The following is a 25,287-nucleotide window of genomic DNA, read 5'->3' on the forward strand; positions in this document are numbered from 1 at the left end:
TATTATTGTCTCTTTATTCATGGAAAGGTTGTTAGAAACAATGTTATACAGCATCTATGTATGCAATGATTTATGTACGATTGGATGGGGTTATATTTTAAAAACATATATTATTGTACTCATGATGTATCTAAAGTATAATACTGAGGATGTTACAAAATGCATCTGATTTTTTAAAAGGTTATTATGTAAACTGAGCGCTATAACACTGACATTGTCAAAAAGTACAGCACATATTAAATTAATCTGAATAAATGTTAAACGAAAAGTATTTTTAACAAGGTCTTCAGCCCAGAGTCACAATGAAGGACTTGTACACCTCCCTGTAGGCATTTCGGAGGAGAACGTACGGGAAGCAGCTCTCCAGCATGTCTTGGCTCAAGAACGGAGACTCCTCCACGATCTAAGTGAGTGAGGTTTAAAAGGAGTCGTTAATTGTTCAATTATAAATGCTTTGAAGAAGAGAGGCATTAAAGAAGACGCTGCAGGTCTGACCAGTCATTGTAAAGAGAAAAAAATCCTCAGCTAATTAACAGCCACAGGCTTTTCCATTTAGTCAGATGATAAACTTGCAGATTCCTCTCTGTAAGTTCAAAGCGCATGAATGATTCTCTACACGCTGCCACACCTACCATGTGCAGGAGCAGGTAGATGGACTCTCGGTTTTTGATCTCCATTCTCTCCACATTTTGTCCCAACTGAAGCAGCGTGGACGAGGCCAGCTGTGGAAGGACACGAGGACAAAAAGACGTTTTTGCTGTAATTGTCCTCATTTGTCTTTCACCATATGACTTTTGCATTTGCTGAAAATCTACGCATCAGCTTGGATGAGTGTTGTCTGTGAAGCTGTTTGTTTCAGTGTTTTCTAACCTTCCGCTCTCATGATTTCTTGCTATGACTCAATTTCCACCTACACCACTTGTTGTAAGGAGAGATAAGAACTGTTTGTGTGTTTTTTCCTTCGCAGACTTAATTATTAAGAATAATTTTAGAGCCCATCAAGCATTTCACATAAAAAACAGCCAACGTCTGATAAAAAAGATGCAGCATGATGGTGCGGGCAGTCTAACTGATCTTTTGTGTTGTATATTTGTTGTTTTACTTATTAGCTTTTCAAAGTTGGGGTGTAAACATAGTGAAAGTCAGGATTTAATTTATTCAGTATTGGTTTAAATCATTCAGTATTTGTCCAAACCACATCACAATCAGCATCTGTGTCACTCACCAGGAGAAACTCTTTGAGCTGCTGCTCGATGTTCTTGTTCTGGATGGTGAACATGGCAGCAGCCAGCTGGTTGATAGCTCTAGCTAAACAGTGGATGTTGTTGTTGTGGCCTAAAGAAATATAAATTAAAAAAAGCTATTACTACCACAGAAAGGATGAATTTGAGGCCCAACGGTTTTGGAAAATTTACTTAATGAACACTTAAGAGGAAGCATGCTGAGCATATTTCCTCTGGCTTACAGGGCACATTTTTTTCAAACATGTCAATGGAAAATCGAGGCAAAGAAAATAATCTGTGACAAATGCCACTCTGCCCTTTGATGGAAATCTGAGCTATTGCTCCTCTTAATGTTTTAGTCTAGGCACAGAGCCAGGCACTTGGGGTCAGCAGGGCCACATGCCAAGAGTAACTGTATCAATGCACGTCAGACAAAGTTATCTGTAAACAAAAGTCCCTCACAGAAACGTGTTTCTCATTAACTGACATGCTTTGCTTCAGACCATGCCAGACTGGAAAGTATGATACACAGAGATGCTAATACGCCTCATGTTTCAGGGCAGAGTACCTCTTTTACACACTATCAGCAGCCGGTAAATAATGACAGGAAGACGGACAGATTAGCCTGGAGAATAATCTCGGTCAAAAAACGATAAGCAGCTGAAAGGAACAAATAAATATTCACCTCCGTGTTCTCGGTTGTAGAACGAGTTGGGGTCGAGGGCTAATAGGGGCAGGGACACGGCAATGTAGACGAGTAACAAACGGGACAGCTTGTGCTCCTCATCAGGGGATGTGTTATCTGCAGGTTTTTAAGTGAAACGTATAAGAAAAAAGTTAAATAAGCCATTAAAGTGCAATGCACCATATCGGGGGTGCTGATCATAGTTTAAGTGTTACCTGTCTGCATGCTGCGAATAGCTGCAACAAGGCTAGGATCGATATCACATGGTAGCCCTGCAGCAGAAGCCAGCTCATATATGCTCAGAGTTACCTGTAAGGTCACACAGTATTAGAGACAATAAGTGGATGGTGCTTGAATAGAGTGCATTTAATTTCTTTGCATGCAGCATCTCCCTTTTTACCCTAAAGTTTCCCCTTTAGGTACACAAAACGATGATTTAATGACTTGCTTGTCAGAGTTCAAATTTAATGCTTCATTTTAAACGTTTAAAATTTCCTGCATTTCCTGCAGACTGTGGGATCCTGATCTGTGCTTTGCATTTCATAACACAGCAATAACAGTTTACTTTCCAAGGAGTTACACTAAGTCGGCAGTGGATGTCTTTGTCTTGACACACGGCGTTTGATCTTGCCCTATTTCTGGTTGCATGCATGGTTGGCCTGTCTGGGCAAAATGTTTCCACTGATGTGGTTCAGAGAGCAACGCTGCAGCAGCAATCAGACTCTCTCACAGAGGCATGAGGGGGCTGCTGACGTCTTTGGGGTTATCCTGGCCCCGGACTGTGGCACGGCTGTCAAGCCTCAATCAGAAGCCAGACGTAAGTAAAGTGAGGGAGAGTTCATGAGTCACAGTCACACAGATTGGTCCAGAGGGAGATAAGGAATTTAATATGTTTGGTACTTTACCAAAATGTTGTTTCTTTAAGCTCCCCAGCTCAGATCTACTGTTGTTCTCCATCTGTTATTTTAATATATAAATTATGGAGCACCCGTACATGCTATATTCTATACTCATAAACAAGTAAATAATGATACATTTGGAGTGTTAATACAATAACAGTGTTCATTTTTTCCACAGTGACACAACCCAAGGTCGATCAGCTGCGATGTGATGATTCACAGGCCATGAAAATTTGATTACTACACATTCGTTCTTGAGTGAGATCTCCATATATGGATGTGTTTTTCTAGCTGTAGGGTAAAAGCTGGGATTTACCTGGATGTCAGCTTCAGGGTTGCTGAAGTCTCTCAGGCACTGAATGGGTCCCGTCAGGTAGGGGCAGTGTTTATGCAGGATCTAAATTATAGAGTTATATGATGAAATATTACTGAGATCATATCTCAAGAAAGAAAAACACCTTTTTATATTAAGAGCTTTTTTCGAGAAGTTATTATTCATCTATCATGTGTAGTCTTCATTCTAGTGCAGAAGAAATGCCGTTTTAGTGTAAAATTATACGAATCATGGGGAAAAAAACCTTGAAATGAAGTGAATCTAAACTATATTCTAATCAATTTCATCATAAGATAAGTTATTTTATCATAATCCTGTTGGACATTACATCTTTCAGGCATTCCTGGACCATGGCTCTGAAGGACAGAATCACACCGATGATGGTCATCCTCTTCAGCACGTTCTCTCCACCTAGAGGTGCGTATAAAGGACATCGGGGGGTTTACAGCTGTGCTCCTGCAGCGTTTCATGCATACTCAAGCACAAGTAGAACGAGCAGACAATCCATGGTTTACATTACTGTGGGCAATTCTGTCGCTAATCATGGCTCAAGTGAACATGCTATTATAAACTATAACAGGTGAACTTGTGAAACTGGGACAAGAATGCCACTCAGGTAAAGGTGGTCAACTTACAAGATTATACACAGAGTTTTTATTTCCTGTTCAGTATATTTTTAATATTATCACGATTATTATTATTATCCATCCATCCATCCATTGTCTTCCACTTATCGTTGTTGTGTGGATATGTACATTGTTAAATTGTTATCTCCTCGCTGTGCTCCATCCTCCAGTTCTCACCTGTCAGCCTCTTTTTCAGATTGACCATTTCCTCAGGTTTGTCAAAGTTGTTCTTCATTTGTACCAGGACATCCATGTTCTCAACCACCATTTTCTACCAGCAGAGAAGGAAGCAAAATAAGTGCTAACAGTTGGATGTTAAAACAGGGAGAGGTCAAAGGTGTGAAAGAGCTGTGTGGCAGCATCGTTTCATTTCAATCATAGGTGTAAAGTGGTGAGCCAGTACACCAGTACAGCTGCATTAACCCCTCTCTCATGTGTGAGAGTCTATTGTTTCTCCACCAAAGCATGAGCGAAGACAAGTGTTATTAGTGGTCTGTCTCTCTGCTAGACTACAGAAAAGCCACCAAGGAGAACTGAAACAACTTGGTGAACAGACCTCAAAAGCCTTTATGCAAGACATAAAAAACAGTGCACTGCACTTGCTGCACTGTGTGCGCCGCATACACACAATCAGCAAAAGCAAAAAATGCTGACGTAAGCAGTAAATGCTGATATGAAAGCCACACCTGTGCTTTCCTAAAACAAAATATGCTCATTTACTGAAATACTAAAAGAAAACAATAAAATCGTTGAAACATTTGCACTGATTCATACTGTACCTTAAGCTCAGTGACTTGAGAGGTGATGTGCCACATCAGGTTCTCGCTCAGAAACTTCAGGCCATATGCACCAATTAGCTCTGCCAGAGCCTGTAACTCTGTTCAGAGGTTAATACGAACAATTTAAGGATAGTGAAAAGCAAGGGATCAACAGCAGTTTAAAGCGGTGCCAGATTCACAAAAGAAAGCTTAGATGAAGATGTATTTGTTTCGAGGAGATGAGAAAAGACACTGCTTAAATTTGATTTGTGAGTGTAACTGAGTCAGTGAGACAGAAACAACTGCAGCTATTAGGCCGTTCACTCGACTTGACTTCTGAATGAACACGGACAAATAAGGATGTGTGTGGCTGAAATTGGAAATAGTTCATGGACAGGCAAGTGACTCACTCTGAGGCAAACAGATACTCACTGAGGAGTAAATATAGAGAACAAAGATGTCATTGTGTGTGTGTGGGGGGGGGGGGGGGGGGGTGTTTTGTATCCTGCACATATTTGCATGCATGAGCCGAGGTCTTTAGCGAAGTGCATATAGCCTTAGTGTAGTCATAAAGAGGTACATTACTCCTGCGGGGTGGTGTGGAGGTGGACCCGGAGGTTGTGTGGAGGAGAGACATGCTGGAATAATTATGAGGTATGGAGGGAAAAGTGGATGAGATGATAAGTAATACTGCAATTCAAATTATCCAAGCAGGGCCAGAATAAACTGCATGACACAGCGTGTGCAAGAAAGTACTTCACACCGCCGCAGTGACAAGCTCCACATCCTCTTGTGCAATAGCGCTTCCTCTGCATGCCGTCACAGCAGTCGACGAGACATACGTGATTTTTCTAAACAGAGTGAGTCATCTCATGTACTCTGGAATCACCATCACTAAACTTCCACAGGGGAATTATTTTGAGTCTATCAGGCATACAAACATGGTTTGGCAAAAACCAATAAAAGATAAAAAAATAAATAAATGAAAACGTGTCCTTTGTCACAGGATAAAAAGTGTCAGCTGGGGGATCTGCTTTCAGATTACACCCAAGTGACTGAAATTATTCAGGCTACTGTAGCTTAAGTACAGGAACCGAGTGCGTGACAAGCTCATAATAAAAAGTTGGATATGTTGCTATGGATACTACAGCCTGCAAGTCACTGATAAATGTCTTCTGAATTACCAGCCCGTAACGAACCGGGCAATATAAGACTATACAATATATTTCCAAATACATCATTACCACATTCTTTTTTTTTACCCTCACTTTCACTTTTATTTTTTGTGAAAAGAAGGCGATAGCACAAAAATCTGCAAAAGGCACAGCTTGTAGGACAATTTTTTAAATTATAATAATCAAACTCCAGGCTGACCTGATATATCTGAGAACTCCTCTGCTCTGAAACTTGGTTCCGTGTCAGTAACCTGGCTCATAAAGCAGTGCAGCGTAGGACAGTGGACGATGAGGGAGTTGCTAGCCTGGCGCAGAAGACTCTCGAGGAACCTGGATAAAAGGAAAACCCACAAAACAAGAAACATATGGTAAGTGATAGAAGCTCAGCAGGATTTACCTGTATGCAAAGTGGGTTTCTGTTTGTAATGCATTTCCTACAAGTGTCCAGGAATTAATATACTTTATACATGAATCACTGTATTTTGATATGTGTGTTTAAGTACAGTAGATACACCTATACATGAGACAGACCAGTTTGTGTAGAGAGTTGTAATAGTCTGCCCTCCGTGGGAGTCGAGCGGCTGAGTTTGCTGCAGCAGTACGCTCTTCACCAGCCGGGTGACGTCCACGTTGATGTAGCACGAGAGGCTGTGCAGATTGGCTACATAGGCTCTTATCCCTGCCAGGAGGTCAGAGGGACGGGTAATCTCCTGGGTGGTCTGGTTGTAATTGGTCATTCTCACGATGATTCTGGAGAAACATGTTTAACCAACGTCACTTGTCATTGGGCTGAAGTGGACTGAGGGTGGACAGATGGGACCTTAAAATGGGTTAAACGAGCCATGGTGACTCGGCGCTGCTCCAGGGCTTCGCTGTCAGTTTTCTCTTTTTGTAAGACCTTCATTCTCTCACTTTCTGTCCTTGACGTTATTTACAGTTTCAACTAATCACTGAAAGCATGCCAATCGTCAAGTGCGCTGATAATCATCAGCTAAGGCAGCGAGACTGAGCGAAGTATATACAGAGAAACACTGGGTTACCCTGGTACCAAAATCTAATCTAAACAGCAATAAGCACTGAAATGATACAGAGCAAGGGACATGATGAATCTCTTCTGAGATTTTAAGCTGGTAGAACACAGCTTGTAATGATGAGAAAGTGGGGCTCACTACAGAGATGGAGAAGGCACTTTACAAGAGCCAAATGAAAAATCAAAGGCTTGCTGGTTTTTTCTGCTCTCTGTCAAGTCCTGCAAAAAAATTATTACTTTTTAGGTTTAATACTTCTGCAAGCTCTATTCATAATAGAGGTGACACTTCTAAACAGAATGCATGCAGCTCCCATTCAACTAATTTTAACATATAGTGAGCATTGTGTTGATATGCACAATGTTACATTTGCATAGCATAAATTAACATTAGATCTTTTTTTGCAATTAAAGCAATTGTGAGCATTAGATTTCTGCTCCTATGTGCTCGTATATAAAAACCCGTATCCCCACATACTCAGAAAGACGCGTCTCAAGTTGAGATATGAGGAACTCTGTAGGGACAACGATGTGGTCGAAAACAACAAAGTCACCGCAAAGACTGTAGCAGGAGCAGAGCTCTGTCAGCATCAGGTGCAGCTTGTCCATGCTAGAAAAAAGGAGGCAAGAGAGAAGGGAGGGTATAATTGTAAAGACAAATATTCAACAATAACACTGTAAAACATATCTGGTTTATGTGTAAGCTGAGGCTGAGGGGAGGAAAAATGAATTGACAGAATTACAACTTTATTAATGAGCTTTCTAAATTTGGCTACTTACACGATGTGATCAGACGCTGAAAACACTGAAATAAAATGTAATGCCAGTAAAACAGTGCTGTGTGTTCTATCTAAAGGGCGACGGTGCTTCGTTTTTCACATTTAAAGGCTTGACTCAGCACCTGACTGATTCACCTCAGAGGGACTTAAAGTCCAAAATCAATTACACCTTGCGAAAGAGTACTTTCATCCTCTTTTCCTAATAACTAAAAGCAAGAAATTTGCGAGGCAGTGAAAGAACTGATTTGATCCGATTCTCTTGCGTGATTATGCAACTGCTCTTTGACTTCAACGAGCTCTGCTGAAAAAAAAAAGCATTTCCAGAGGGTAATAGGGGTGCGTCAGCTAAACTCATTTAGACATACTCAAACCATCTGCCGGTTCAGAAGAGGTGAAAACAAATCATATGGTTGAGAAAGAGATGAAAATAATCAGGGCAAACAAAAAGAAAGCTGACTTGTTAGCGACCGTCCTGTCTTTCCTGAGGCTCTCAGCGCCTGGCTTTTCTTTTTGGACCTCTCCTTTTTTTGGCATCTGCTTTTTTTGCTTTCTGTATCGGGCAGCGCTGATGGTCTCCGCGCAGTGCTTCGGCAGCAGCTGAGGGGTTATCAAGTAGGAAAATGCATGCAAAAAAAGAAAGGAGAAAGACAAAGACAGATTGAGAAAGAGAGAGAAGGAGGGTGGTAGAATTAAATCCATGCAAATATAAAGTGACATCTTCAAAAACACATTATGCAACTTTTCATTCGCATTGCAGAAATCTTGTCAAAAAGTAACCGTTTCATCACATTTTTCTCAAGGGATTAAAGAAACAACATGACTTAATCAAATCCAGAAATGCAGACCTGCCTTATCATTTTATTCAAATTCCCAAGTCTGTTCCCTGCCTCCAGCTATGGCAAGTGTGATTACATTTGGATATGGATTTTGGCAGGGCAAATCTGTTAGATAATTAGTTTTTTAAAGCCTGAAATAGACTGGGACTTCACCTGATCGCAGAGGTTGCGCTGCTCAGCACATATCTCTAACACAACAGTGCTGGTCTGCTTGGCTATCTGCTCCAAGAAGGTGACACACAGGCGCAGACTTCTCTTCTCCATTGCCTGTACCTGGAGACACAAGAAACACAAGTGTGTGTGTGTGTGTGCTGGCACACAAAACACAGAACATGGAGGAAGGTATGTGCAAACATACAGACAGGTACCTGTCAAAGCACAAATACCTCTACACTGTTGAATGAGCTGTTTTAATCAACTTAAGTACTGCAGACTGAGCTGGGAAAGAGTGTAGATAAAGACAATGCACAAATCTGCACTCATTTAGTCACAACAAAAAGAGGTCTCGATTTCTGTGTAAAATTATTAACTTTGTCATCAATGTATAATGCATGCTATAGCAGTCATAAACTACGATTCACCACGAGAGCTACAAATCAACAATCATGTCTGCTGTCCTCACCACCTTTAGCTGGTGATTTATAGCTTCCTCAGCAAGATAACTGAACACTGACCTCTTCTGGGCAGAGAGGGTCTCCACTCTGACTGAAGTGAGCACAGGCCAAAGGGAAGGCCATGAGGTAACGCTTCATGGTCACCTCCTCGCTGCTCTGGGTAAACATCTTCTCAAAGACACGAGGGTAGAAGCTGTAAAACAGAAAAAAGAGTTGTGAGAGAAGAGAAGAGAAGAGAAGAGAAGAGAAGAGAAGAGAAGAGAAGAGAAGAGAAGAGAAGAGAAGAGAAGAGAAGAGAAGAGAAGACTGACCAGAAGATGGACAGCTCAGATGTCTCATACAGCATTTCTTCTACAGCGTCCACCATCTTCGTGTGAAACTGCGTCAAGTTCATCACTTTTGCCAAGTCGGGATAGTCCTTTAGCGGAAGGGGGGCCTTATTCACACTTGTGTAGGCCTAAAAAAGATGAAGATGCGACGCTGATTTCTGCTGCAAACATGCATTTTACCTGAACTCTACATCACAGTCTATGCATTAAACTTGCTTACCTGTAATCTTAGCCAGTCCAGTCTAAGAGCCCTGAAATCAAACTCCTCTTTGTTGTCCACTGCAGGGGAAAAGCCAGTCATGGTCATTATAATTCTGGTTACTGATAAGTGTCTTTATTTGGTTGTTTCCTTGTCTATTCACAGGTAAATGCTCAGTAATGCTTTTGATTACCTTGTTTGACTGAGAGACCAGAGAGAGTTGAAACAAACGAGCTCATTAGGACTGACTCCTCCTCTGGACACACGTACATGTTCTACGATGGAAAAAAGAAAATACTCTAATAAACACTCTAATAAAAAAAACACTGTGTGCTTTAAACTACTGCTTTATATTCACACACATACTCCTACGTTCAGGTACCTGTATGGTGTCGTTGAGAACTAAGGCATCAAACTGTGCCAGGTACTGCACATGGTAACGCTGAACTACGTTGTTGTACTTTCTCATTAGACCTCTTAATTTCTCCATGTAGTACAGCAACTCAGCCAGCTGACTGGAAAATGTAAAAAAAAAAATCGTGAAAAGAATGAACGGACACAGAAAACTGTCATTTGAAAGTTGAAGCCATGATCAGATATACAGTATCAAATCAAAAAAGGTTTTTTTTGTGAGTGGCATGCCTCATTTATTTCACTGCTGCTGATCTCTGCCCAGCGTCAGCATCACTAGCAGCTACAGCAGCCCATAGCCACGCTTTACTTTCTCTGCACTTACTTGTCAATGTAGTCCTCAGGAACCTTTAACTTTGGCATATTCTCAGAGTGTCTGACGAGCCAAAGGATCTCGTCACGGGAAAATGAAAGAGCCATGAAGACAAACAGCGCCTTGGGGATTTGATTGGCACACAGAACACAGAAGAAAAATGAATGTTAGGAAAAAGTTTCAGATTTGGTTTGGTAGCAGTTAAATTACCATGAAATGTGAGACTGCTGGATGTGTGATGTCTACGGCCAATTATCACAATGTGAATGTGTCTTTGTGAAAGATCTTGCAATAACGACGTTACTGGTCTACCTTAGGTCCCAGAAGTCCAGGCTCATCCTCCAGAACTTTACATAATTCCTTCAATGCCCCTCTGAGGAAATGCCGCCTCTCTCTGTGCATGGCCCCGCTATCCAGAGAAAAATACACAAGGTTACTGGTGTTATAGCTCATGTCACAGATAAAATATATGAAATAAAAACATGCCGTCTCCTGCCAGGCTTACCCATTGACTAAAACATGCTCACGGCATTCCTTGATGTCTGCAATTCGTTTGTTGTATCTGATGAAAAAGAAAAAACATGTTAATAAGATCAAATATTGCTGCGATAATGACAAAGTGTCTTCATTTTCTTTATTAGCTTCATGTTAACCTCAGTCTCAGTTTTTATTAGAAATTAATATATGAAAAGATACTGCACTATAAATCAAGAGGATACTCTAAACATTATACTGCAAATCACACCACAATCACAGAAAGATCTGTTTCTTATCATTTCTTGTTGACCTTTTATCCCTCTATTCCTAATTTCAATTACAGTGCGAGTCTGTTAAGGAGCCAATCTGCTCTGGTCGTCAGCTTTGACAGCTTGAAATCTCAGAATAGCATTATCTCATACCCATGATCTGATTTCTTAATTAGGGGCTTTTTCTCACAGTCCCCAATGCAGAGTACACTATAGCAGCATCGGCTGCATACCCTTTAATGTTGTCGAAGAGGTCCTCTGACACTTTGTGTATGTTGAGGACTTCATCTCTGGTGAGGGTCAGGTAGATGCCGCTTCGCAGGCCCATCTTCCACAGCTCCTGGGAGGCTTGGTTTGAATTAAGGCTGCTGTGGCACAGCAGGAAGCCAACTACAGGAAGGACAGTTAGCAACTGTCATCAAACAGTCTACACAACTGAAGGAATACTGCTAGTTACTATGTTACATATTTCTTTCTTTTCTTTCTTTTCACAACTTGAATTCCCAAAAGTATCTGATATTTAAGCTGAGAAAATGTATCGTTTTAAGATAGCAAGTATGAATTTAACGGCAAGAACACATCTTGGAAAAGCTGGAATGTGGGTAAGAAAATCATAGAAGAAATAACTGATGCTAAAGCTACAGCTGAAGGAGCATTTTACAACTAATAAGGTAAATTTCCCACACTCTGTAACATAACTGGGTTGATGATAGACAGAGATTCACCAGTATACAAAAAAGTGCATCCACAAACTGTGGCACAATTTCAGGATAATATTCCTTAACGTAAAATTTCAAAACTTTCACAAAGATTACATAAAAACATCAAAAGGTTCCAAGAATCTGGAGAAATCTCTGTGTGCAAAACCACGGCCAAAATTTAAAATAAGGTGCTCGTGATGTTTGGGCTCTCAGGTGGCCCTTCATTAAAAACGAGCATGATTCGTGAACACTTCCAGAAATCACTGTCTGTGGACACAGTTCACACAAATGCAGGTTAAGCCTCTGTCAGATGGATAGATGGATACCCCCATCTGCCCTCTTCTCTGGGCCAGAAGTCGTTAAAATGGGCTGAGGCAAAGTGGAAAGCTTTGGGTTAGAGGAATCAAAATCTGAAATTCTTTCTGGAAAACATGGACACCACATCCTCTGGACTAAAGAGAAGAGAAACCATCTTGATGTCAAGGTCAGTTCAAAAGTCTGCATTTCTGATGGTTATGAGTGTTATGAGTGTCTGTGAAATTGGCATTTTGCACATCTAGAAAGGCACCAACAATGCAGAACAACATATGCTCCCATCCAGATAATGACTTTTTCAGGGAAGACTTTATTTCAGTGCGACAATGTTAAACCGCTGTCATGTTCCTGGGTCTGTCGACCCAGCGTTTTAGTTTATTTGGAAGTTGATGTTTGTTTAAGCTCATTAAGTTGGTGAAGTTCATTTGTTTATTACATTCCCTTTGTGTTTTCAACCCCTGTGTTAAGTAGGGTTGCCAACCGTCCCTTGAAAAACGGAATCGTTCCGTATTTGGAAACAAAAGTATTGAGCTGAAAAGGGACGCACTTTATCAAATGGTTAAAAAAATAATTTCACACACAAGAAAAAGAGCTAAAAAATTCCCCACACTGGCAAAGGTGAAGACAATCGGGTCGCCCAACCCTGGCCACGAGGTGTCCCCTATTTATTTTTCAAGGAGTTGGCAACCCTAGTGTTAAGTCTTTCTTGCCCTTCATGTGTTTCATGTCTTTTGTTAAGTTCATGTCGTCTGTGTTTCATTATGTTTCCTGTTTTATTTTGAAAGAGGTCCTGTGTTCCTGCGTTTAGTTTTACATTTCCCCTGTGATGTCGTTATGTTCATGTGTGTCAGCTGTTTCCCCATGTGTTGCCACTTGTCCTGATAACTTCTTGTGTGTATTTAAGTCCTCTGTCTTCCTGCGTTCAGCATTGTGTCCTCCTTCATGCTGTGTGTTTCTCTCTGCGGCTCCCTGTGTGTATTTTCTTAGAATCTTCCCAGTTTAGGTTTGGTAAAGTTTTCTGTTCAGCAATAAAAGCTGGCATTTTGAGTTCAGTCCTGTTTCCCTTGAGTTTGCGTTTGGGTCCAATTCCTGCCTGCACACAGCCGAATCATGACAACCACATACTGCATCTAATACAGCAGCATGGCTTCATGCTGTAGAAGAGTCCGAGTGCTGAACTAGCCTGTCTCCAGACGTTTCACCAACCGAGAAATACAACAAAAAAGACCCAGGACTGTGGAGCAGCTGGAATCCAATATCAGATAAGAACAGGACAACATTCCTCTTCCTAAAGTTCAGCAGCTGCTCTCCTCAGCTCCAGATGTTTACTGTTGTTAAAAGAAGAGTGGTGCTGCACAGTGGGGAAAAATGACCCTATTCAAAATTAACTCTATTATTTTCGTAATTTTTTCAGTTGGAACATTTGATATGTTTTCTGTGTTCCACATGTGAATAAAAATGGGTTTATGAGATTTGCAAATCACTGAATCATGTTTTTATTTACATTTACACTGTATCCCAATACCTAGGGAACAAACACAGTTTGTTACCATCTCGTTAGTGCTATGAGTCCAAAGCTTGGCTAGTCCCGGGATGGTGTGCAGTATGTCCTTAAAAAAAAATGAGGAAACTGGAAAAGTGAATTACAAAAGAAGGACCAGGCCTGATTAAACTACTATCTACAGAAGACAAACAGTATCTGAAAGTCACGATCTTAGGAAATGGTGCAAAAAAAAGCCAACAAAGATATGACACAGGACCTCAGAGACGCATCTAGAGCTTCAGTTTAACCATCAGCTGTTTGCTGAACCTTCATTAGAATTGGTGTCTGTGGAAGACAAGAAGCCATTCTCATGAAGGGCAACAGGGAACAGAGGCTGAGGTGTGCTGAATTAGCGCCCGGACCTCAACATCACTGGAGCAGTGTGGGATCATTTTAATACAGAACAGAACAAAAGACAGGCATCGTCCAAAGAAGAGCTTTGAACCCTTCGAAGAGCCTCAAATTAGTCTTTATTTCTACAGTGTTGTTTATCACAACACAGTCGCCTCAAGGCGCTTTATATTGTAAGGTAGACCCTATAATAATAGAAACAGAGAAAACCCGACAACCATATGACCCCCATATGGCGACATTGGAAAGGAAAGACTCCCTTTTAACAGGAAGAAACCTCCAGGAAAAACAGGCTCCGGGAGGGGCGGGGCCATCTGCCGCGACCATTTGGGGTGAGAGAAGGAAGACTACTTAAAGAAATGACAAGACAGAGAGCCCAGGTTCCTTAGAAGTGTACATACTCAATTTTTAACTTACATGCTGTGTTTTCATTCATGTTTGCACGTTTCTATAAATCACTGCATCTATTTCCCATTTTCCTCACAAAATCATAAATAAATGAGGGGTGGCTTAACTATTACTGTGCACCCATTTTTCTCATGTGTGTTACATGTGGGTATATCCAATAGGTTCTCAAACCACTTAAATTCTGTAACAAATACATTTAAATTGGAAATATAGAAACACTTACTAATAATCCAACGCTCCATTGTCTCCATAGACAGGTATTCGCACGCCATCTGTAGAAGACAACCAACTTATTAACTCCCACAGACTCATTTACTGTTGGCAACATGAATAAAGTCTTTACTTCAGCTGTTATACATCCCTTTTCTATACTGTGTTTTGGTCCTTTTTCATTTGCAGGAGTATTCGCTGCCTTCCAAAGTGTAGATTTTTATACAAGACAAAGTATATTCAATATAAAAAAAGTTGGGGCATAAGCAGAAAAAAGCTAAAGGCACACAGTTTTCATAATTAAGTGTTTTAAAGATGCAGAATAAAAACAGAACTCACATAAATAACCTGAATAAATGCATTCACTCTTATGCTGGTAGTAAAACATTGTCATATTTCTCTACACCTCGTCTCACTATTTCAAAACAGGAGTTGAGGGTATGAGAGGAAATGAGACTCACAGTGTCACAACAGGCTGAGTCCAGCATGGCAGCTGGAGCACTGAGCAGGCTGAGGAGCTGGGCGCTTCGCCACTGCTCTGCTGGCAGGTTCCTCCGTGGGTAGACCATCTTCAGCGAAAGCAATGCTGTTGTCACAGCCTGACAGAGGGATAGAGGTGCAAAGGACACCGAGTGAGGAAGACGGATGGATATGAGAACATTTTAAAAGCCAAAAGGACGAAATTCTGAGAGAAGGCAATGCTTTAAAAACCTGATAAATGGTAATTTGTTTTGTTGCACGCACACGGGCATATTTCAAGATAACCCATGAGTAAACCCTTTTAATGGTTCATCATTGAAAAACAAAATAGTGGAGAAAAAGGCAAACTATAATAAAACGTTTTTGTTTCATAGAGTGGTGAAGGCATAAAAGAAGTTGGGTTGTTCAGGTGCAGGGAAAAAAGAAAAACACCTTTTATATAAAAGAACTAGCATTTTGCATACTTTACTGTATTTAAAGTTTACCTTTGTACTTGGACAGCTAATGACACATTTTTGAATTTACCTTTGTATGAGGGCCAAACTCCTCCGTGAGCTTCTTCCAGGGATGATCATACTCCAGAAACATCTGGCCAAGCCGAGGGTAGGAGGGGTCACTGTAGGGGTCACATTCAGTGGAGGCATGACAAGAGCAGCAAAGCTGCAATACCAGTGCAGCACAGTACTATTTTAATCCAACTTACAAGGTTTTAATGAGAATAAAAACATCTGATTTAGATTTGTAATATTTTATGCGACTTACTTTGGAGTTGCTGAAATAATTCAGACTGTGGTTACTGCAAATGGCCTTGCATTAGCCAAACAAAGTGCGGCTTTTAAAGTAAGTAGTAACTAATGCTTAAAGTTCAAATGTATTATAATGATTAGAAAAATTGGAGTATTTGTGGATGAAGCGTTTAGCACTTGAAATTGTTTGCAGCCACTTTAAAAAGCTGCACGACGTTTGCTGAGGCGTCCATCTTTTCCCCACCTGCTTCCATTCGTCATCTCGTGGGCACAGTTGAACATTCCCACCAGGGCCTTCTTATCATCGATGCGAGAGAGCGTGATGATAACGGAGGTGTACGTGATGATCAGATCCAAGTAGTTTTTGGTGAAGTCAAAGTTGGTTGTCTGAAATCACAATTTTATTGTCATCATTTGCTCTACGTTCCATTTCAGATATCACATATTAAAGGCAAAAAGATTATTTTGGATGGGTTTGGTGTGAAATATAAAGAACAGGTGCAATTTTAAATGTGGCAATAGCAGAAGAAGATGAAGCTCGGGCGTGAGAAGAAAAAGCAACATAATGTGCAATGTGTAATCAGGCTGCAGGAATAAGAAACACAGCAGCAGTATCAGAGTGACTGGTGACCAAAGCGAACAGGTAACAACTTTAATGTTTTCATCGAAACACTACCCACAGAGTAAATACTTACTATATCAAAGAAACACTGACAGGCGTCTATGGTGTTCAGCAACTCATAAACATGGTCCTGAATGGAAAAAGGAGGATTGGATTACAAATGACAGACCTGCATAATAAGAAAATTTGCCTTTGGTCATTATAAAGTTTAAAGAAAACTTTATAATCATGAATAATTTGTATCATGATTGAAGTCTTACAAATACCATGAATGTCTTGGCATTGCTGCAACCTCCACACAGAGAAAAATGAATATTTTGAGAAAGGTGTTAAAACCACAATGAGCTAACTGCCCTCGGTGTATGCAATATAATCAATTGCTTTCTTAGGTCACAATAAACCACTCTATATGTAAATGTATTCTAATAACAAAAGGTCTGAAATAGTGAATGTGCAGAGCGAACAACGAGACAAACGTCACTCTGTTTACGACCGCCGGCACTGCGCTCTATTTTCAGGTTTGTCTTTTCTTATGCAGTAGAGTGAAAGTCTTGAGCCACCACTCATTTCTTCTATATCCTATATTTTGCTATGAAACCAGGAAATGGGTTCAACGATTTATAACCGTATGCAAGAACACATAGAAATACCACAAATAAGGCCAAAACTGAGTTTGTACAAATATAAAGAGCTTGTAAGTCAATATTCAGTATGATCGCCTTAATTCTTCAACACAGGCTGAAATCTCTCAGACTGTCTTGTAATTTCTTTAACCTCCTAAGACCCGAACTCTTCCATGGCATGTATTTTTAATTTTTCTTTGATATTTGGTCATTTTGGGGCCCGATGAATGTAAAAACAAAGAATTACCAGATTTTTTTTTAACCTTATTTTTGTTTTTAAGGAAAAAAAAGAGCCAAATATGAGGATATTCGTTTAAAATTTTGATAGAACAGTAGCAGTATAATGTCCTCGTAAGTGGCTATCAGGCCCTTCTAGAGCAAAATTCAGTATTTTGGTCTAAATAACCCAAAATGTGATGTCCACATATGTGGACGCCAGGTCCTAGGAGGTTAAGTCGTCTTCAGGAATAGGTCAGGCTTCTCAAAGGACATCACAAATGTCCTCTTAGGATTCTGGATGCCCTTTGTTCCATTCCCGATGATCCCACGCTGCCTCAGTAATGTTGAGGTCCTGGCTCTGGGGAGGACAGTCCATGACTGATAATGTTCCACTATATATTTTTCTGTTCAGGTCACAGTGTGTTTGCTAAGCTGAAAAATTCATCTGTTGTCAATCAGAGACTTTCCATGGTGGCCTGAAATCACAAGATCCCCAACAGCACTGCTGAAACTATGACAGAGCCTCCACCATGTGTTATAGATCACTATGGACACTCGCTGTTGTACCTCTCTGCTGATCTTCTCCTTCCAGATTTAAGTTCATCACTCTCACTGATTTTCAGTTCCACCATGATATCTGATGGGACTTTGGTAGATGGATGAACTGAAGAGCCAGGTGCACGTCTCGGATTCTAATCCAGGTCTCTGTTGGATTTTTTTCCTGTTTCTTGAGGACTTCATCATATATGTGCCAGGTTTTTGGCTAATTTTCTTTGAGATTCATTTTGTTGATTTGATTTTATGCTTATCTTTAGTATTTTTTATAGATTCAACTAAAGACATAAGAAAAAGCTGTTCTTTCCAACAAGATAAAAATTGGTTTATGTGTAGATGCTTGTTCAGCCCTTGATTTATGTGTCTTTTTTATTCTTGAATGATTCATAGGTCAATGTTACGTGGCTTAACAAACAAAAGTATTCCTCTGAAAGGGATCAGGTACAACGTCTGGACGGAACAGAAAATGAGTGAAAAGGCAGCCAAAGAAAAACTTTAAGAGGCACTGTCACGGCACTGGGTCTGTAGCCCAGTGTTTTGTGTTTAATTTCTATCCCTCAATTATTGTTAGTCATGGTTTTGTTCTCTTGATGGTTTTCTGTTCACATTATATTTGTTTTTAGCTTCTAGTTTCAGTCACCGTGTCCTCCTTGTGTTCCACATTTCATATCCAGTCACTCATGCCTCTGTGTCAAGTCCGTGTCTCTGTGCATATGCTATGTTAGTGTGTTCAGTTTTGCTTCCCCTTTGTCTTATTTTTGTCTGATTTGTCCCAGCTGTGTTTCCACCTGTTTCCCATCCTCTCATTATCCTGCCTGTGTATTTAAGTCCTCAGTCTTCCCCTGTTTGTTGTCGTGTCCTCTTCATTTGCTGTGTGTTCCTGCTTAAGTGCCAGGTTCCCTGGCCACATCATATGATGTCAAGTCTTGTCTAGTCATTTGTAGTTAAGTGCATGATTCTTAGTTCAAGTTAATCTTTTGTTTGTTTCTTTTTCAGTGATCATGTACCTAGTGTTAGTGTGTATTTTCCAGCAATAAAGCTGCTGCCTTTTTGTTAATTATTCTGTCTGTATCCTGCATTTGGGGCCTACATCCTGCCTGCCACACAGCACAACCATGACAGAGTCTGAATAACCTCCAGAAAGCCTGCAGAACTATTGCTCAAGACAATTTTAAAAAATTATAAGAAAGTCGGGTTCTTTAAAAGCAAAATATAAAGAAATGAGCGGCAGCTCAAGATGTCTTCACAGTTCTACATAAGAAATGATGCACAAGTAATTTTCAGTGTGATTAACTTTCACTTTTTCAATTATCATATATTGTGTTTCAATAACATACTCAATATCAAAAAACAACTGTGAGATTTTAAATGTGAATGAATGTGAGATGATGAAAAACAACTATATTCACCCTGAATTCAATGACATCCAGGAAAGATTCGTAGTAGCTCGTTGTGTTGGACAGCACTTCTGATTTCTGTCGCTGGATGCTGGTCAGATTTTGCTAAACAATAATGGAGACATCAGAGGTTAGATGTGAGGTGATGTTTAACTTCCTCTGTGGTTGATAGTGATTCATGAATTACAAGAAATACATGAACATAATACATAAAGAACATCAGCAAATTGGTAAATACTTTACAGTGCACTGCAAAAAAACACAGAAGTGCTGCTTTCATAAATCAATTTTATGTTCTCGAGAGCTCAAACTTTCATTTTCGCACGTTAATCTTTCTGGTACAACACAAGCAAAGCACTTTCTGGCATATTTAATGATGTTTTCATTTTCATTTCAAGAAACAGAACCTTTATGAACACAAGCCGACAAAACAAGAAGAAAAACATAGAGACGAACATTCGGGGAAAAATACGCTTGAACAAAAGCGGTTTGCACTTACAATGTTTCCCCTGTAGTCGATGTTGGGGAATCTCTTGTTGATATACTTGATGGCAGATTCCATGGCCTTATCTGTCAGGAAGGAGGGCCGCAGTTTGGGATCTCCACATGTCTAGATGAGAGGTGTGGAGATTAAGGACAGGAACATGTACAATATATTCTATGTCATGTTTTCACATTTCAGTTTCATAGCTTTTATTTTTTGTTTTTATTTTTAAGAGCCGCTCGACGATAGGTAGAAAATGCCAATGACAAGAAAACAATTAAAGTAACTTGGCTTTGCTTTCACTACCCCTTTAAACAACCTCTTGAGCAAGATCATTAACATAAAACTGTTCCCGCAGGGCTGTTTAGAAGCTGAGAGCAAAAGGCTTCACTCAAAGCTCACAAGTGTGAGGGCAGAAGTGGAAAAATGCATTTGTTGGGGTTTTGCTGAAGTCTCAGCTGTTTATCCACTTCCCCTTGATGAATAGCATGCACATGGATGCAAACTGCATGCCGTTTCTCGAAATGTGTTGGTTGTCGGTGTGAATCCATTAGTCTCTCCAGTCATTTTACAATTGCCAAGACTCACGCTATCGACACACATGTGGCTAAAATGATCGTATATTTTTATTTGTTCACTAATTTTACTGCTTTTGTGGGAGTTTTACAGCTTTATGTTCAAAGTAACTGAAATTTGAGTTGACTGACAGCACAGACCAACTTCCTGTTTGCACTTCCTCTCCTCAAAAATACATTCAGCTAGAGCCTCAGTTGACAGTTTTCCCATCTTGCAAAGCCAGTAAACACACAAAGCAGTTCCCCCAGCTCATAGTTTATATCTTTATATCTCTATATCTCTATATCTCATAGCCAGAGTTTAAACTCCACCTTCAGAAAACCCTCCTGAGTTTGAGAATTTGTAAATTTCATGTCATCTGTACTGGTATAGCTCCTGTTTGAAGTTTGTTACTTCCGTGCAACTATTAGCAAACATTGTTATTGTTTTTATTGTTGCTATAAGGATGTGATCTGTACAGTGAACCTATCACTGCTTTGTAAAGGTTGTCAGGAAACTGAAAGGAAAATGATTCACAATAACTTCAAATCGAATTTACTGCTAAGCACTGAATCAGTGTGTGCTTACGTGTTTGCTCTTAGATACATTTTTATCATTTGATAACTCATATTTACACCAAAATAAATAAAATGAACAAGAAGTTCCTTATTTCTCCTCTTTGTAGTTCACACCATTTGTCTCTTAACTCTTCCTCTTTTTCCCCTCACCTTCTTAATGTAGTTCATTCGTATCAGCACCCCATTTCCTCTCTCATTGAGGATGGTGAGTTTTTCAGCCAGTTTCTGCTGGTAGTCCATGGCTCTGGGCACAAGATGCCTCTCCCTCCGTCCAAGCCTTGGCCTAGTCCTGCGTAGCGGTTGAACCCTGTGAAACAAGTGCACACAAGTGCCTCACCCTCTGACAAGTCACATGGTGTAGGTGGAGACAGGAACTGACAGAGCAGAGAGTGTGAATTACGCATGTTGTGATAATTATATGCCAAAATGACAACTGCAAAAAAAATTGTAAGAAAAAATGATACTGATTTGTGAATTAATGGCAAAAGGTGTTATCTTACTGTTAAACTTACACTGATGCACTCCTTTGTTGTGTGCAGTGCTCATCACCTCCTTTTGCTTTGTAAAAAAAACAAGAACAAACAAACAAACATTGTAAACAGGAAAAATGAAGAAAAGTTACAGTACAATTATATTAACAGCATTTACAATGATCACTTTGAATATTAAACTTTATAAACTATTGAGTTAGTATTGAACAGCAGGAGTGAATCCTCTACTTCAACACAAGGTGGCGATATTTACCCACTGAAGCTCTCTGGGGTGACTAAATGGGCTCTCAGCTATGCAATCAATGTGCAGCTGCTCATGAGAACACAACAACATTATGCACAGATCCTAAAAACTGCATGATACTTAATCATTTCCAGAAGTACTAAAATACCTTTTCCAATATAGATTTACAGTGAATTACACTGTGTGCTGCAATTTACGGCTCCAATTAGTCAAGGGATACTTTACATCTCTTCAGACTCAGACTTTCAGGTGGGGACCAAATAATGTTGCTATTTTACAATCCAGAGCAAAATGATGCCAAAGTAACCTTTAAACTTTTGGGTCTAAAATGTCTTTTTATCATTTTATTTTATTAGGCCTGTTTGTGAAATTGTGTCATAATTTCCATCTTTGAATTGCCAGTTGTTCTATGAGCTCATGGTGACTCTAACCTTTGACCTTTGAACATAACATTTTTATTATTTATTCTTTGAGTTAAAGGGAAGGTTTGGGACACATTTAAGGAAATCGCCTAAAGGTTTTAAAGAGATGTTCTTTTTGAGAATGGAAAACATCTGCAGCCTCATCTGTCATAGGTACAGAAACATGAGGCTCAATTTAAAGGACCGGTGTGTCTGATTTAATGAGCTCTAGTCACAGACTCAGAACGAAACTAAATATAGTATTTGTAGTTATTTTTAATCAATCAACCATAACTATATACTGCTGAGCTTCTGTTAAATTTTGTTAGCTCCTTTTATCCTGTTTCCACAGCAGACCAGGATGGACAAACCCAACACCGGCTCTGTACACATCTTTTATAATTTACACTGAACTGAGCGTGCCTCACCAGGACCTGTGAGGAAGCGGTTTTCTTTTTGTTGTAATTATGCAGCCTCACCACTAGATGCCACTAATTCCCACACAGTAGTTCTTAAACTGTATAATTTAGTCAGTGGAACTTGTCTTCATTTGACTTGAGAAAAATAAAATAAAATAAAACCGTTTTTTTTTTTTTGGTGTCAGATTTAGGCAAGCAACAAATTGCTTTTTCATTTTCAAATTTGAATATAAAAGCACAAGTGGCATCCAGTTTGAGGCAGAGTGTTAAATCATTACTGTTGTTAAAGTTAACACAAACAGTTGTAAAAACTGTAGGGAAGTCAAAGAGTTCCTGGATGCATGGGAAAGTGTCTGTAACACATCAGTTGAAATCATGCCTTGTGTCTTGGTGTGTTATTTAAAAAGAAAACAGTACTCAAATGTCCACTTTAAGCTGTTCTCAGCCATTATCACTCAGACTTAACACTTTGCTATACAAATTTGAAAGACCTAAAGTTATTCAGCAACTCTGCGTTATTTTCTGGTTTTTTGTTTTCTCACGAGACCCTGATAAGTCCTGCTGGAATTTTGCAACAGGTTAAGTAAGAAGTGTCAACCTTGGAAAGTGTAATTTACTTAATGAGAATTACTAAAGTCAACCACAGAAAAATCAGTGTGAAGCAAGTGATGGCTGATGTTAAGTGGACTCGAAGAAATAATGTGTTTATTATTTCCGTACTGGCAGAAGTTCAGAGTGCGGTAGACAAGTTAACAAGGCTGTCTGGGAAAGTTGACAGGAATATGTTGGTGTGGAAGGAGGAGCAGGGGGTGGGGCTTCAAATTCAAATTCAAATTTTATTTGTCACGTACACAGTCATACACAGTACGATATGTAGTGAAATGCTTGGACAACTGCTCGTGACCTAAAGAGAACAAAAAAGGAAAGGCTATGAATAAGATAGGAAATAAATATGAAAAATTAAAAAGGGTAAATTTAACTAGGAAGGAATAAAATATAAATTAAGGTTAAAAATGAAATAACTGTACAACACAAATTAGAATGAAGGGTAAATTTAACTGGGAAGAATAAGATAAAATATATAAATTAAAGTTGAAAATAAAACGCGTAGAACGCGTCTTACCCTCATGTGAAAAAGGTTAAAAAATGAATTTTTGCCTGACTCATTGGGGAAAATGGATGAAGAAACAAATTTGTTTAGCTTTAACAATTAATTCAAGCATCGAGCCACCCGTTCACTCATCATTTACTGTGACTGCGCCTAAGGTGACGTTTTGATCAGAAAATGTAAAACGAGGAGTCGTGATTTAAAATATGGATAGAAAATTAAACGCTGTAAGATTGTGATATGTTGGTATGCTTTAAAAACACAATAAATCAGACATAATACCAAATCAGCTCATCAGTATCTCTCCACACTCTTGGATCGCTTTAAAAATCAGTATGTGATGTAATTCTGTTTGTTTACATGTGCTGAATACACATCAAGATCCAATGATATGAGACTGCCTTTTTTTCTACTGTTGCACACACTGAGTCTGACTGGCTACATTTACTAGTCTATGAGATGAAGCATGCGTTTAAGAGAAAAAAGAACACTTATACCTTTGATGGAAACACGTGAGATTGGTACACATTTGTTTTTATTTTGTACGTGCAGTTAAAAAATGAAAGTGCTGAGCTAAAGAGTCTACAGACACCGAAGACTTCCTTGCAGACTGTAATAGTAATGACAGAGGAAACGCTCCCAGCTCCAGCTGCAGCCCAGATGTCAGAAAAGACAGATGGCACATGGACTAATACTTGTAAATAAAGTATAGGCACTAGGTTGATGAGTGCAGCTCTTCCAGAATATTAGCAGATCTGTTTAACCACCTGTTTAATTAAGCACATTTTCAAATATTTTTACTACTTAGGCTAAACTTAATTTAAAGTGATGTACTTAAATTGTTGTACATACTCTGCTACTTCAAAACAGTCAGATATTTTAGTTACTAGAGATCAAAACTGATCTCTGATGTTAGTTAACTTCGCTTTGGTTGCTTCCTGTTTTACTTGAAATGTTTGTTTGTTTGTTTTCTTTTGTTCCTTTCCCTTCTAGGATCAGATTGTTTCCACCTGCCCTCACCCGTGTCTCATTACCTCCGTCTGTACAGTATGTGTAGTCCTGCCTCTCTTTTCTTTTTCTGATCGTCTATTTATGCTCTATGGTCTTTATAAACTAAGTTACGGTTTCCCAGTCATCGTTCAGCCTGAATCTTACACTTGGGAACTCATGTTATGTTTAAAGTGGTCTTAGCATGTCATTAGCCTTCAATGTCTAACATTAGTAGCATAAAATCCAAGTTTCTGAAGGTTTGTATGTTCAGAAACCTTTGGCTAAAAGCCTGATATCTAAAACTCCAAAAGAACTGTATGATTATAAACTGTAATTCCATTTATATGTGCAAGAAGCAAATAGGAAGTCTGTTGGCTCAGCTGTTTTGATATTAGCTATTCACTAGCAATGAGTCTGAGCTAATGCGCATGCTCCATCAGCCCAAAGTTTTAGCAGAGTTGCTAGGCATCTTATGAGCTAACCAGAATGCACGGGGTTAGCTAATCTCTGAGCTAAACAACTCTCCTGAATCACAAACAAAGAATTACAAATAAATACATGCAATTAGCTATACTGAAAAGATCACAGTGCTACATCTTATAAATAAATAAGATGCCAATATTTGTGGGTATGGAAATGACACAGGAGGCGCTAGCAAGAGATTATTAAAGTGAAACTACTTGTTCGTGTCAAGCTTTTGTTGTCTATACGATATATGCATATGATAAATGTACAGTAAAGTGCTTTACATGGCAACCGCCTTCATTGTTTGACATAAACGCTTGTTCTGCTTGGCCTGTAATTATTTTTGACTCTCAGTCATGAGCAATTTTTTTTGTTCAAGAGAACTGGAGTAAATCTGGCCTCTGGCTAACGGCACCCAACATTGCATG

The 25,287-nt window shown here is 39.5% G+C and overlaps 1 protein-coding gene across 1 annotated transcript; it reads right to left on the reverse strand.

Annotated features, from left to right (window-relative positions):
* On the reverse strand, positions 1-21,484 carry nckap1l (NCK associated protein 1 like). Its single transcript, XM_026166733.2, has 31 exons — positions 20,892-21,484; positions 19,624-19,734; positions 19,137-19,229; positions 16,404-16,460; positions 15,953-16,095; positions 15,488-15,578; positions 14,944-15,081; positions 14,496-14,544; positions 11,188-11,344; positions 10,714-10,770; positions 10,521-10,617; positions 10,221-10,330; positions 9,867-9,999; positions 9,678-9,759; positions 9,506-9,564; positions 9,268-9,413; positions 9,017-9,149; positions 8,496-8,615; positions 7,964-8,103; positions 7,206-7,337; positions 6,232-6,450; positions 5,900-6,030; positions 4,547-4,644; positions 3,945-4,038; positions 3,470-3,552; positions 3,124-3,204; positions 2,124-2,217; positions 1,909-2,025; positions 1,226-1,335; positions 633-722; positions 1-403 (listed from the first exon to the last, which is right to left on the reverse strand). The coding sequence occupies exons 1-31, from the start codon at positions 20,979-20,981 to the stop codon at positions 287-289; spliced, it is 3,372 nt and encodes a 1,123-aa protein (XP_026022518.1). The 5' UTR covers positions 20,982-21,484; the 3' UTR covers positions 1-286.
* Positions 21,485-25,287: the final 3,803 nt, after the last annotated feature.

This window comes from Astatotilapia calliptera, chromosome 5 (genome assembly GCF_964374335.1).
Source record: "Astatotilapia calliptera chromosome 5, fAstCal68.1, whole genome shotgun sequence".
Taxonomy (NCBI): Eukaryota; Metazoa; Chordata; class Actinopteri; order Cichliformes; family Cichlidae; genus Astatotilapia; species Astatotilapia calliptera.

Excerpts from the sequence above, each read along its gene's own strand:
- nckap1l (XM_026166733.2), bottom strand. The coding sequence starts at position 20,981 with ATGGACTACCAGCAGAAACTGGCTGAAAAACTCACCATCCTCAATGAG. Across the intron at positions 10,331-10,520 it reads CTGGACTTCTGGGACCTAAG|GCGCTGTTTGTCTTCATGGC; the intron begins GTAGACCAGTAA and ends CAAATCCCCAAG. Across the intron at positions 9,565-9,677 it reads TGGTCTCTCAGTCAAACAAG|TGGACAACAAAGAGGAGTTT; the intron begins GTAATCAAAAGC and ends TTTCCCCTGCAG.